The sequence below is a fragment of the Pristiophorus japonicus genome, chromosome 10 (genome assembly GCF_044704955.1).
Source record: "Pristiophorus japonicus isolate sPriJap1 chromosome 10, sPriJap1.hap1, whole genome shotgun sequence".
NCBI classification, from domain to species: domain Eukaryota; kingdom Metazoa; phylum Chordata; class Chondrichthyes; family Pristiophoridae; genus Pristiophorus; species Pristiophorus japonicus.
In genome coordinates, this window is record NC_091986.1 from 1,656,904 (window position 1) to 1,669,499 (window position 12,596).

The 12,596-nt window shown below is 38.2% G+C and overlaps 1 protein-coding gene across 1 annotated transcript in view; it reads left to right on the forward strand.

Moving 5' to 3' along the window:
* Positions 1-4,543, forward strand: part of abcc4 (ATP binding cassette subfamily C member 4 (PEL blood group)) — a 443,243-nt gene extending 438,700 nt beyond the window's left edge. The window contains exon 30 of the mRNA XM_070892652.1: positions 1,766-4,543. Within this exon, the coding sequence (XP_070748753.1) occupies positions 1,766-1,873 (108 nt within the window). The 3' untranslated portion in view covers positions 1,874-4,543. The remainder of the gene's footprint in view (positions 1-1,765) is intronic.
* The last annotated feature ends 8,053 nt before the right edge of the window (positions 4,544-12,596 follow it).

Here is a 12,596-nt window from a genome sequence, read left to right on the forward strand (position 1 = left end):
GATATAAAGCACCATATCAATCTATATCAGTCTGCCTGTGCAGAGATTGAAGAAATACAGCGTACAAACGTCGGGAATATCTGGTTCAGGTCACAAGAGGGTACTATTGTTGCATCCTGGGTTATGCTACCAAGCCAGTAGGTATAGATACAGCGTTAGTCAATTCCCATAAAAGTAAATGCTGAGAGCAGTTACAGGAGCAGCTGACCAACACCACTGAACCCAAGCAGGTATATACAGGATCATCCAATCAATTTTGAACTTTTTTACCCAAATTAAATATTTGTTTTTTTATTGTATATTAAACTAAACCTTTTTCAGTTTAAATCCAATTTTTAAGCTGGTTGGTAGTTCTGGTTGATTGGCATTATGCATTTTGTTTTAAACTTTGGACGCACACTGAAAAATCTAACATTTTAATACTTCATGTGTACAGTTTTTGTTTTTTCTCTGTCAAAACCATGAACTAGCTTTTTCATTGGTATTTTTTAATTGCCTTCTGCATTGTTTACTCTTACACAATATTGCAGTATTTTCTCATTGCTCTTGATTAATCAAAATGTATTTTACTGAGGAGGTTTTCCCAACGGAGGACCGCATTTGAAGAAAATGTAGGTCACAGAAAATCGCCCTACATTGTTGAAGTCCGATCTTCAACCCATGCGCCCTTCAAGCACAGCTCTCCACTGTGAGGACAGGATCCGTGAATTTACCCTTTGGTGTCGGTTAATTCTAACATAGATGCTAGGGTATATTTTGTGAAATGAGGCTCCCAGTGCAGAGTGAAGAATTGGGCACACTGACCTCTGTGCCCAATTATCTGCTCCAAACAAGTGAAGCTTCACATTGCGAGCCTCATCGTACAAACACGTACTTACTATGTTGCAGTGATAGGTTTGTGATTGTGAAATCCACCCTAAATCCATGGCCTGATCTTCTCAATTCCTGGATAATCCACTAAGTGAAGCTGATTTTTAACCTTTTGAGGATTACAAGAGCATTTTTTGACAAAAATGAAAACTATACAATGGCAGACAAATGAATACTAACATCCAGCAAGCGACCTGACTAAATAACTTGTATGATCAAAAAGTCCAACATAAATTGCAGATTTGAGTCACAGTGAATTGAATAGTATTGCTATTCAAATAACACCCATTAGCATTCCATTCTATTATGCCAAGAAAATGCTTCCAATATCAGCATTTCTACAGAAATGTTATACTTTCTACAGATATGTACTTTCCTGGAAGCAGAGTGATACTCTGATGTCATATAATGCACAATGAAGGGAATTGGCTGATGTGTTCGAGCTAGGATCGAATTTAGGCTCAATGGGTCAAAAATCACTCGCCCTCTCTCAGATATGCCCATATTTCCTTACAAATTAGCTATTCAGTCAGAGAGTCCACAAGGCTGGTTATTCTAGGAAATAGAAATATCACAGTTGAGGTTGGATGAAGGCGTGTTGTTGAGGATCTGTGAGAGGCGCTGTAACCGGCTCCTGATCTGAGAATGCTTGGTGCTGACACTGAGTGAAAGTGTGAGGAAAATATCTCGTTCCTTACTGTACATCGTGAGCTAAGAAAAATGGTTCTAATCAGAGAGTTTAGTGTATCTGTTTCATATTTCAAGAACTGAACAACTAAGAATTACTGACATTTAAGCTTTTTTTTTATTACACTTGAAATAATAGGATTATGAGAACTTGCTGGAAAATGTTCAGAAACCTTTTTCAAGATTCTGTTTATCTTTTCTTTGACAGGTGTACTTGAAAAAGAAATCTTTAGAAGGAGCACAGAATGACCAAATGCTAGCCAATGGTTCGGCAATTGTATCGCCCAACAATATTGTCTTTGAGACATCATTATGAGCAGAAGAGCGAGCAGAGTGGAACATCCTGTGTTCTAACAGTTTTTTTTCAATTACTACGGCATAATCTTTAACAGAAAACATTGTTTAACATAAAGAAACACGACTTGTAGAACGGGCAAAGATTCGCACCAAAAAAATTCAATCTATTATTGGACCTGATTTTATTAGTTTGCAGCATTTAGCAATGTAAAATATGAATTTTAGCTCGAGATCAAACAGAAAGCTATACTTATTCTGTTGTCTAAAATGGACTCTTGTCTCCAAAAAGATAATATCAGATACACCAAATGTTTTTTTTAAACCGGAGAGCTATATGAAAATTTGGGGGGGTGAGAACTTTCCCTTTAATAATTGAAGTGCGTTGACTTCATGATTACCTCTTATTGTGGTGGCTGGGTGATCCAAGTCAGGTTTGTATAGAATTTGCATGGGACTACTATCGCTGTAGGTTGCAAATCCCCCCCTCTTTCCCCGCCCCCACCCCCAAATAAATTGCTGAGGCAAAACAGTGAACTCAGGCCCAGTTTGTTCAATATGCCTGGTCTATTAATTCAGAGTTCATGCAGACCATGGATATTGTTAAAGTACTCCATTGTTACTTTTACCATATTGTCTGCTATAGTTCAGAGCTTCTCTCATAAAAAATTAAAGATCTCAGATAGTGCAAAGACTATATTTTGTTCTTTATTGACAGTTTTTCCTAGTGCTTAATTGTCACAAGCAATAAACTACTTTTGTTTAATTGGCAAGTTTTAATTGTATCACAGGTCTACATTTTACAGGTTGCATTTTAGGTGAAGAGTTAGCTGGACACCAGAAAATGCAATAGTTCAAAGCAAACTTTATTCTATATCATTTTTAGCAATATGGCACAACTTGGCGAAAAGTGAAATCTGTTGAAAGCACATGGAGATTTTTTTTGAAGATTGTTGACCGCGGGGAGCTTGCAAATGCTGTCACACTCAGACCACCTTGTCTGAAGTAATGCAGGAGCAATGAACCCTAGTACTTGATTTGATTGTGTCAGGCAATAGCATTTGTCCTCCGACTGCCAGTTATTCTTCCTGAAAATGTCAACTTGAATTTAGTGGCAATGCCAATGCCATTTTTTGTTTTAGATTATTACTATTTTATTTTCAAAAACACAAGTTAAACTGGTTTATTTAGTCTTCAACTGGAATAGCTTTCTACATCTCGAAGTACTCGGTGCCTTAGTAGCAATAAATAAAAGTTACCAAAGCTAGACAAATGGTCTATACCTTAGATGGGCCGCATTACTGCATTTTACTGTTCTTTAGTACGGTAGAAGTTATCAGGCGTCATTATAAGAAAAGGAATGAGGTAAAGCAATAACATGCAATAAGGAATCTTCGCTGTAATATTTCGCCACGAATGATTTGTTTTTACGCTTTCTTTAAATGACATTTAATTTCTCAGCTGGATAATCCCTTAACTGCACCGTATTTTTTTAATCAAAATTCCGCTGTCATGAATCGTGCTGTTGAGGATAACAGTTAATAAGCAACATTTATTTTGGATGAAATTATAAGAAGTTTGGTTAAATAGCATACTGTGTTTCAACAGTTTCCCCAATGCCTTCAAATGACAGTCCTTCTATTTAGATACTTAAGAATAATAAATGCATTGAAACATTTCAAGGAAAATGTTATGATGCTGATTAAGTGAAGTCCTATTAGAAGTGCAATAGGGTGCTGTTATATGTGCATGTTTGCTTTCATTGCTCAGGGTTACTATGGGTCCAAAGATTATTTTGATTAGATTTCAGGCCATCATTGAATGTAATAACTTTGTATGGGTTGATACTGATGGTGTGTTGGTCCAAACAGAAAATAAACTACGAGTATGTGTATTAATATGAAAAGCAACCAGTAAAGCACTGAAAAAAATCATTATCAGAGGATTCTATGTGCTTTATAACAAGAACCATTTTCAAATTTGTAGAAGAGTGAATCTTTGTAAATGTTTCAAAGCTGACAACATGCATCATAAATGCGGGATTATGAGCAATCCATCAATTATACTCAAACCAACGTTCCCCACTTCTACATCTGTTCACAGACTAAATGGTTGATTCAGCTCAGGAAAAGTGATGTATACATTAATCTAAATTAAAGTTAATCCAAGACCATTTACGGTGCATTTTTAAACTGGATTCACTCAAACTCCATTTATGTAGCTACTGTTCATTGATTTTATTGAATGTTCTACTTTATACATACTGAAAAATATTACTGTTTTAAAATTGAGGAAGGAATTAAATGCAATTGTGAATCTTCCCTTAATTGAACAGGGTTATACAGATTTCCATAATGAATAATGAGTTCTGTGTTTGAATCATAATGTCTATGTGTATATTAATTTTACAGTTTATTGCTTTGGTTTGTTTGAAATGTTTGCCCTTGTACCTTTCGTAACCTGCAAATACAACAATAGAGATTCTACAGATGCTACAATCTATTAACCAACATTTATCAATATCCTGTTTCCACATCGTGGATTCATGCCTTTGATTTTAGCCAGATTTTACTTTTGGCATTTTTTCTAATCAGATAACTGGTTATCAGTTGAAAGGGGTATGATGTAAAAATTAAACATGTATTTTTTAGCTTGTACATAAGACTCAGCATTATGTCGTAACCATTAAACTTCTATATGCTTATTTAAAACATGAGCATTTTCTCCATTGTGACTGTGTTAATATAGTTCACTTGTAACTGATATTTTTAAGAATTATCATATGTAACCAGACGTTGCAGCTGAATGGTGAATCCTTGTTGAATTTTATCCCAGTTTGAATATTTTCTTGGTTTAGGATAGTGCTTTAGACGAACATAAATGTTTCTTCTCAATAGCCTAGTCTATCAAAACGTGTATACTTAGGGGCAGGAGGGAAATGTTTGAACTGTTGTCAATTCCCCCAGATAAAGAGAGAGACATCAACCAGGAATGGGAATGATGTGAGAGAGAACTTTTCTACAATCTAATTGGTGAAATGTCATCATTAAATCTTCACATCCATATTTCAGCTTGCAACCTCACACCAGATCATCAGAAGAGAATCCTGAATAATCTAGTAGTTGGAAAATCTCTGCTGTGGTGATAAGGAATTAATTGTGGTGGTTTAATTGAACAGTCAGAAGTGCTCTGTATTCAGTAAAAATAAAAAATGTCTGAAATACCCAACAGGTCCATGAGCACCTAAACAGAGAAGAGATGGATTAACAAATGTTGGCTGTAAACCCTTTTTCACAATTGGGAATTATGGCTGTTCCGTGTTAAAACAGGAGTAATTAGCAGACCAGTTTACTTGGAAAATCCACCATGTATTGTTTCAACAACCCTCTGGCTCTAAATCAAAAATGCAAACTTCCTGCTCCTAGTTTTAAAGCTGCTGAAAATCTATTATCTCATTTTTACAAATACAGGCATTGTATACAGACAAATACTCCACTGGGAGAAACCCGGCAGTGTTTGTTTTCTTGCAGTGTCTTCCCAGTGGCTGGGATTGTGGATCTGGTACGTTTAGCAGATGTGCGAGACTTGCATGTTGATAACTGTTATACTAAGCACCCGTCTAAAGTCAATATGAAAGGAGCCTAGGTTTCATACTATTATTCAAATGTGTCTACTCTGAGCTCCTAGGTGTAAGCTTTAATCTCCCTACCAATATCCAAGCAAAAACTAACATTTATCTAGCATCAACACATCTCGGAATGCTTAAATTTGTGAGGTGTTGTGTAAACAAACGGGGCAGCCATTTTGTGCCCGAAACATTCCCAAACAATGAGATAAATGATCAGTTGTTGTGGTATTGGTTGAGGGAGGCCAGGAACACTCCCCTGTTCCTTTTTGAACAGTACCGTGCGATACGTAACATCCACCTGAACAGACAGAAGCTTGGCTTTTTATTTCAGATTTCCAGCATCCACAGTCTTTTGCTATTGTCTTAGCTTAACATCTCATCCAAAGGACAATATCTCCAACAATGCAGCACTTCCTTAATACTGCAATGGAGCATCAGTCTCGATTATGGATCAAATCCTAGAATGGGGTTTTAAACCATGACCTTCTGACCCAAAGGCATAAGTGCTGCTAATTAAACAAACCTGGCACGCCTTTGTCAATTACTTTGTAAACAGTGCATCCATTTAATATTACCGATGCATATATCTGTACAGAACAATTCAAATTACTCATTAAAATAATCATCTGTCAAAAAACATTTTAATGCTTCAAAAACATTTTAATAGTTCATGGATCAGTCACAACTTTTCTGGCCAACCAGAATAAAGCATAACTTTAAATTACTCAATAATTACTTATGCTTTCCTGTAAGTTTTCAAAATAAGCATCATCAGACCAAAAATAGAATGCAGTCATGTTTTATTCTCTCATTTTCTTCCTTCCTCTTCTGAAGGCACTAACACGTGCTGGAGTGAGCTTTCAAAAGTACCACCACCAAACCCCTTCATTTTTTTCCACTGTTCTGAAAAAATGTTAAGCTCCTCTGTGCCATTCATCTAGAAAAAAAAGTAAGGAGTCATTGGCCTATCAGTCTTTGCCAACACCATAAAATCCTTTCCAAAAAAATGCTGTTCCTATTGGTGAGTCTAGCCATTGGCAGGCTGCTCTCCTGCAGAGCAGTGTCGCAGTTGAATCTTGCCCAACATTCACTTGTGAACTTTCCAGCAGAGGTCACTGGAAAGCGATTGAAAAGGCAGGAATCCTGTCTATTTATCCCATCTTCGCTAGCCCAGGGATGGTGGGCCAGTTGCAGTGCCCCATTTCTTAAAACACATACAGGATAAAGCAAAAGTTACAAGAAAGAAAGAGTTAGATTCAAAGAAAAATAAGTTACATTCAATTTCAACTACTAAAAACGATTGTATGCAGACTGAAGATGTTACATTTTAACAACCTCTTTTAAAATGCTGATTTTGAGATACTTTAATACCACAGTAAAGTCAGATATAATTTAAAATTAAATGTGCATCTCCTTTTTATGTTATTTTTACACTAGGTATAATTCCAACTTGGCAGTGAAATACATTTGTAATTTAGAGGTTCAAATGGTAGAAACACCTTTTTTAAAACTAGATCAATTACTATTCAACACTGGATACAAGATGGATTTTATTTTGTTAAATAAAGCTGTCTTTAAGATAGCCAGTAGGGAATCTGCCAATTGTAAGAGAACAGCTTGCATTTATATAGCACCTTTAATGTAGTAACACGTTTCAAGGTGCTTTACAGGACACAATAAGGAGATATTAGAACAGGTGATCAAAAGCTTGGTCAAAGAGGCAAGGTTAATAAACTACCAATCACATCAAAATCTGCAGTACAAGAAAGGCTATATAGATTTAGTTTCTAATACTCATATAAAACCTACTTGGACAAACAAAAAGGATACTGTATTTTTTTTTTGAAGTTTGCATACATAGCATGACTGAACCTAAATTGGCCATAAGATTGCATTGAAATTAATGATCCCATATAAGCAGTGATTTGTTGCAAATTTTCCAACTATTTTTGTTGCTTTTAATTGTTAAAACTGCCACATTTGAACATCTTTTGCTATTTTCCCATTGCAGTTATAAGTGATCATGGTTTGAATGTGTAGTGCACGATACCCACATGCTAGATGTAGTAGCAATAAAACTATAAGGAGTGTTTTTTTAGTTTGCCGAAGCCACATATTTTATGATGGACTTTGCCCCTGACATGCCTCTATTTTCTTCTCCCAGTGCGTGACACTAACTTACTTTATACAGGTTGCTTTATTAATTGTGATCTAATATTTCAACTTTCAAGTCTGATGATGCACAGTATTTTTTAAAACCTCAATTCTAGAATGTCTCCACATATAGTACTTTGTTTGAACATAAGTTAACTTTTTGGTTCTGTGTCTTAATTAGAAGTTGTTTTACACCTGACTGGTCAGGTCTAGTTGACATTAAACTTTTTAAAAAACATTGCTTTTATCGAGATTTCTAGACTTGCCTAGATTATGTGATGTACAGCCACTCATCTGAGTGTATGACATCTGTATTGCTCCATAATGGCTGATTCCAGGTCTGATTTGAAATATGTTGTAATGTTTACCTATGGATTCAATTAATATTTAGTAATAAAGTATGACAAAATAGATGAAAGTGTGCTCTTTTATTATAATCTCCTTTGCTTGACACTTCAGAAAATTTCAGGAGTGCAATTGTTTATATAGAGTCCTGCCTTGGCTGATGCTTCTGTGAAGTTATATACAATACATTATTGTCAACATCTGTCTTCTCTCGGTAATTCTGCAATAGTTAAAATTGTTTCACAAATCAGCACAGAATCTCAAAGCCAGTTTTTATTTTTACTTGTTTAATCAAAATCAAAGTTGAGCAAAATTTTTATTTTTAGAATTATTACAATGTGTGAGATTCACAATCAAAAAGAGAGAGACAGGTCGGTCACAAACCCATTTCAACACATGAAGACTGTTGCTTTTCAGAAAAGCATACATCAAAATATCTTTCAATTTAAAATCAAAATTAGGGAGCTTCGATTCCTTTGGCTTTTTTCCCTTACCACTCAGGATCTTGGAATGTTTTTCTACATTAAAGGTGCTATATAAATGCAAGTGGTCTGTGCTCATCATGATGGGTCACAATACTTGGATTAACTACTTCCAAATGAAACGCTGACTATTATCATTGTTTGAAGTATTTCCTGCATTGTAGGATTAGCATGGGCTAAAAATAATCCCCAGGTTAAACTATTCCTGTAAATCAGCCATATCTGATTACAAATATGACTTACTAAAAGTACCTGTTAAATAGTGACTGTACTCTGCCATGCATTGTGTTAGTAATCGTAAACTAGATGGTACTTAAACGCTGGCAAACAATCTTTGGGTTCCAACACTACATATAAACTCCAGGATTAACATAAAACATACTTGTATTTGTATAGTCCCTGTAACAAAAATAAAGCTATTTTTTCTTCTATGGTAAAGAGCTTGTATGTAGTAATTTACCTGTATAATTAATCTGTAGATTTTAATTTCTTGGTGTTACTCTGGGTTTAGTGTTGCAATGAAGATCTGTTTGCATGATAGATGTCCATTCAGCTCTTAACTTTTTCAATGGGATTTTGTTGAATCTACAGTGAATTACCCAGCTGGTTATATTAGATAATGAATGAGGTAGTCCGGGGAAGTCTATAAAAGGCCCAACAGTCGGAGCGTCGGCAGATCGGAGGAGGCCAACTGGTGCAGGGTGAGAAGGCAAAAAAGAAGTAAACAGAAATCGAAAGGTGACATCACAGCCAAGGGGTAAGTGACTGGCTGGTGATTGGTGAGTAGTTTTTCTTCTTTTTCTTTTTCTTTATCAAACATAACCTTTGGCATTGTTGCCAAATTAAGTTAATTTAACGGTTAAGTCATGGCAGGAGAGCGCAGACCCGTGTCATGCTCCTGTGCTATGTGGGAACTCGGGGACGCTTCCAGTGTCCCTGACGACTACATGTGCAGCAAGTGTATCCTGCTGCAGCACCTGACAGACCGCATTGCAGCACTGGAGCTGTGCGCATCAATTCACTCTGGAGCATCCGCGATGCTGAGGATATTGTGAATAGCATCTTTAGTGAGTTGGTCACACTGCAGCTAAAGGTTACTCAAGTAGATAAGGAATGGGTGACCATCAAGAAGAGCAGTGGAAGGAAGGTAGTGCAGGGGTCCCCTGCAGTCATCCCCCTCCAAAACAGATACACCATTTTGGGTGCTGCTGGGATGACTAACCAGGGGAGGGCAGCAGCAGCCAAGTTCATAGCATCATGGGTGGCTCTGCTGCACAGGATGGCAGGAAAAAGTGGGAGAGCTATAGTGATAGGGGATTCTATTGTAAGGGGAATAGATAGACGTTCCTGTGGCCGCAATGGAGACTCCAGGATGGTATGTTGCCTCCCTGGTGCAAGGGTCAAGGATGTCTCGGAGCGGCTGCAGGACATTTTGGAGGGGGAGGGTGAACAGCCAGTTGTCATGGTGCATATAGGTACCAACGATATAGGTAAAAAACGGGATGAGGTCCTACAAGCTGAATTTAGGGAGCTAGGAGTTAAATTAAAAAGTAGGACCTCAAATATAGTAATCTCAGGATTGCTACCAGTGCAACGTCCTGGTCAGAGTAGGAATTGCAAGATAGCTAAGATGAATACGTGGCTTGAGGAATGGTGCAAGAGGGAGGGATTCAAATTCCTGGAACATTGGAGCCAATTCTGGGGGAGGTGGGACCAGTACAAACTGGACAGTCTGCACCTGGACAGGACCGGAACCAATATCCTAGGGGGAATGTCTGCTAGTGCTGTTGGGGAGGAGTTAAACTAATATGGTAGGGGGATGGGAACCTATGCAGGGAGACAGAGAGAAGTAGAATCGGGGCAGAAGCAAAAGATAGAAAGAAGAAAAGTAAAAGTGGAGGGCAGAGAAACCCAAGGCAAAAATCAAAAAGGGCCACATTACAGCCAAATTCTAAAGGGGCAAAGTGTTTTAAAAAGTCAAGCCTGAAGGCTCTGTGCCTCAATGCGAGGAGTATTCGTAATAAGGTGGACGAATTAACTGTGCAGGCAGATATTAACAAATATGATATAATTGGCGTTACGGAGACATGGCTCCAGGGTGATGAAGGCTGGGAACTCAACATTCAGGAAGAATAGAAAGGAAAAGGAGGTGGGGTAGCTTTGCTGGTTAAAGAGGAAATTAACGCAATAGTAAAGAAGGACATTAGCTTGGATGATGTGGAATCTGTATGGGTAGAGCTGCAGAATGCCAAAGGGCAGAAAACGCTAGTGGGAGTTGTGTACAGACCACCAAACAGTAGTAGTGAGGTTGGGGATAGCATCAAACAAGAAATTAGAGATGCATGCAATAAGGGTACAGCAGTTATCATGGGCGATTTTAATCTACATATTGATTGGGTTAACCAAACTGGTAGCAATACGGTGGAGGAGGATTTCCTGGAGTGATTAGGGATGGTTTTCTAGACCAATATGTCGAAGAACCAACTAGAGGGCTGGCCATTCTAGACTGGGTGATGTGTAATGAGAAAGGACTAATTAGCAATCTTGTTGTGCAAGACCCCTTGGGAAAGAGTGACCATAATATGGTAGAATTCTTTATTAAGATGGAGTTAATTCAGAGACTAGGGTCCTGAACTTAGGGAAAGGTAACTTCGATGGTATGAGACATGAACTGGCTAGAATAGACAAAGATACTTAAAGGGTTGAAGGTGGATAGACAATGGCAAACATTTAAAGATCACATGGATGAGCTTCAACAATTGTGCATCCCGGTTTGTGGACAAAAACAAGAAGGCAGAATATTATCTGAATGGCAGCAGATTAGGAAAAGGAGAGGTGCAACGAGATCTGGATGTCATGGTACATCAGTCATTGAAAGTTGGCATGCAGGTACAGCAGGCGGTGAAGAAGGCAAATGGTATGTTGACCTTCATAGCTAGGGGTTTTGAGTACAGGAGCAGGGATGTCTTACTGCAGTTGTACAGGGCCTTGGTGAGGACTCACCTGGAATATTGTGTTCAGTGTTCAGTCCTAATCTGATGAAGGACGTACTTGCTATTGAGGGAGTGCAGCGAAGGTTCACCAGACTGATTCCCGGGATGGATGGACTGACATATGAGGAGAGACTGGATCGACTGGGCCTTTATTCACTGGAGTTTAGAAGGATGAGAGGGGATCTCCTAGAAACGTATAAAATTCTGACGGGACTGGACAGGTTAGTGCAGGAAGAATGTTCCGGATGTTGGGGAAGTCCAGAAGCAGGGGACACAGTCTAAGGATAAGTGGTAAGCCATTTAGGACTGAGATGAGGAGAAACTTCTTCACTCAGAGAGTTGTTAACCTGTGGAATTCCCTACCGCAGAGTGTTGTTGATGCCAGTTCGTTGGATATATTCAAGAGGGAGCTAGATATGGCCCTTATGGAGAAAGGGATCAAGGGGTATGGAGAGAAAGCAGGAAAGGTGTACTGAGGTGAATGATCAGCCATGATCTTATTGAATAGTGATGCAGGCTCAAGGGGCCGAATGGCCTACTCCTGCACTTATTTTCCATGTTTCTATGTAAAAATAAAATTGGGAAGGTGGCTCAACCGTGGCTAACAAGGGAAATTGAGGATGGTGTTAAATCCAAGGAAGAGGCATATAAATTGGCCAGAAAAAGCAGCAAACTTGAGGACTGGGAGAAATTTAGAATTCAGCAGAGGAGGACAAAGAGTTTAATTAGGAGGGGAAAATAGAGTATGAGAGGAAGCGTGCTGGGAACATAAAAACTGATTGCAAAGCTTTTATAGATATGTGAAGAGAAAAAGATTAGTGAAGACAAACGTAGGTCCCTTGCAGTCAGAAATCAGGTGAATTTATAATGGGGAACAAAGAAATGGCAGACAAATTGAACAAATACTTTGGCTCTGTCTTCACCAAATAATAAGGGACAGAGGGTCTAGTGAGAAGGAGGAACTGAAGGAAATCCTTAATAGGAAAGTGTGTTAGGGAAATTGATGGGATTGAAGGCCGATAAATCCCCAGGGCCTGATAGTCTGCATCCCAGAGTACTAGCTAATGTAACACCACTTTTTAAGAAAGGAGGGAGAGAGAAAACAGGGAATTATAGACTGGTTAGCCTGACATCAGTGGTGGA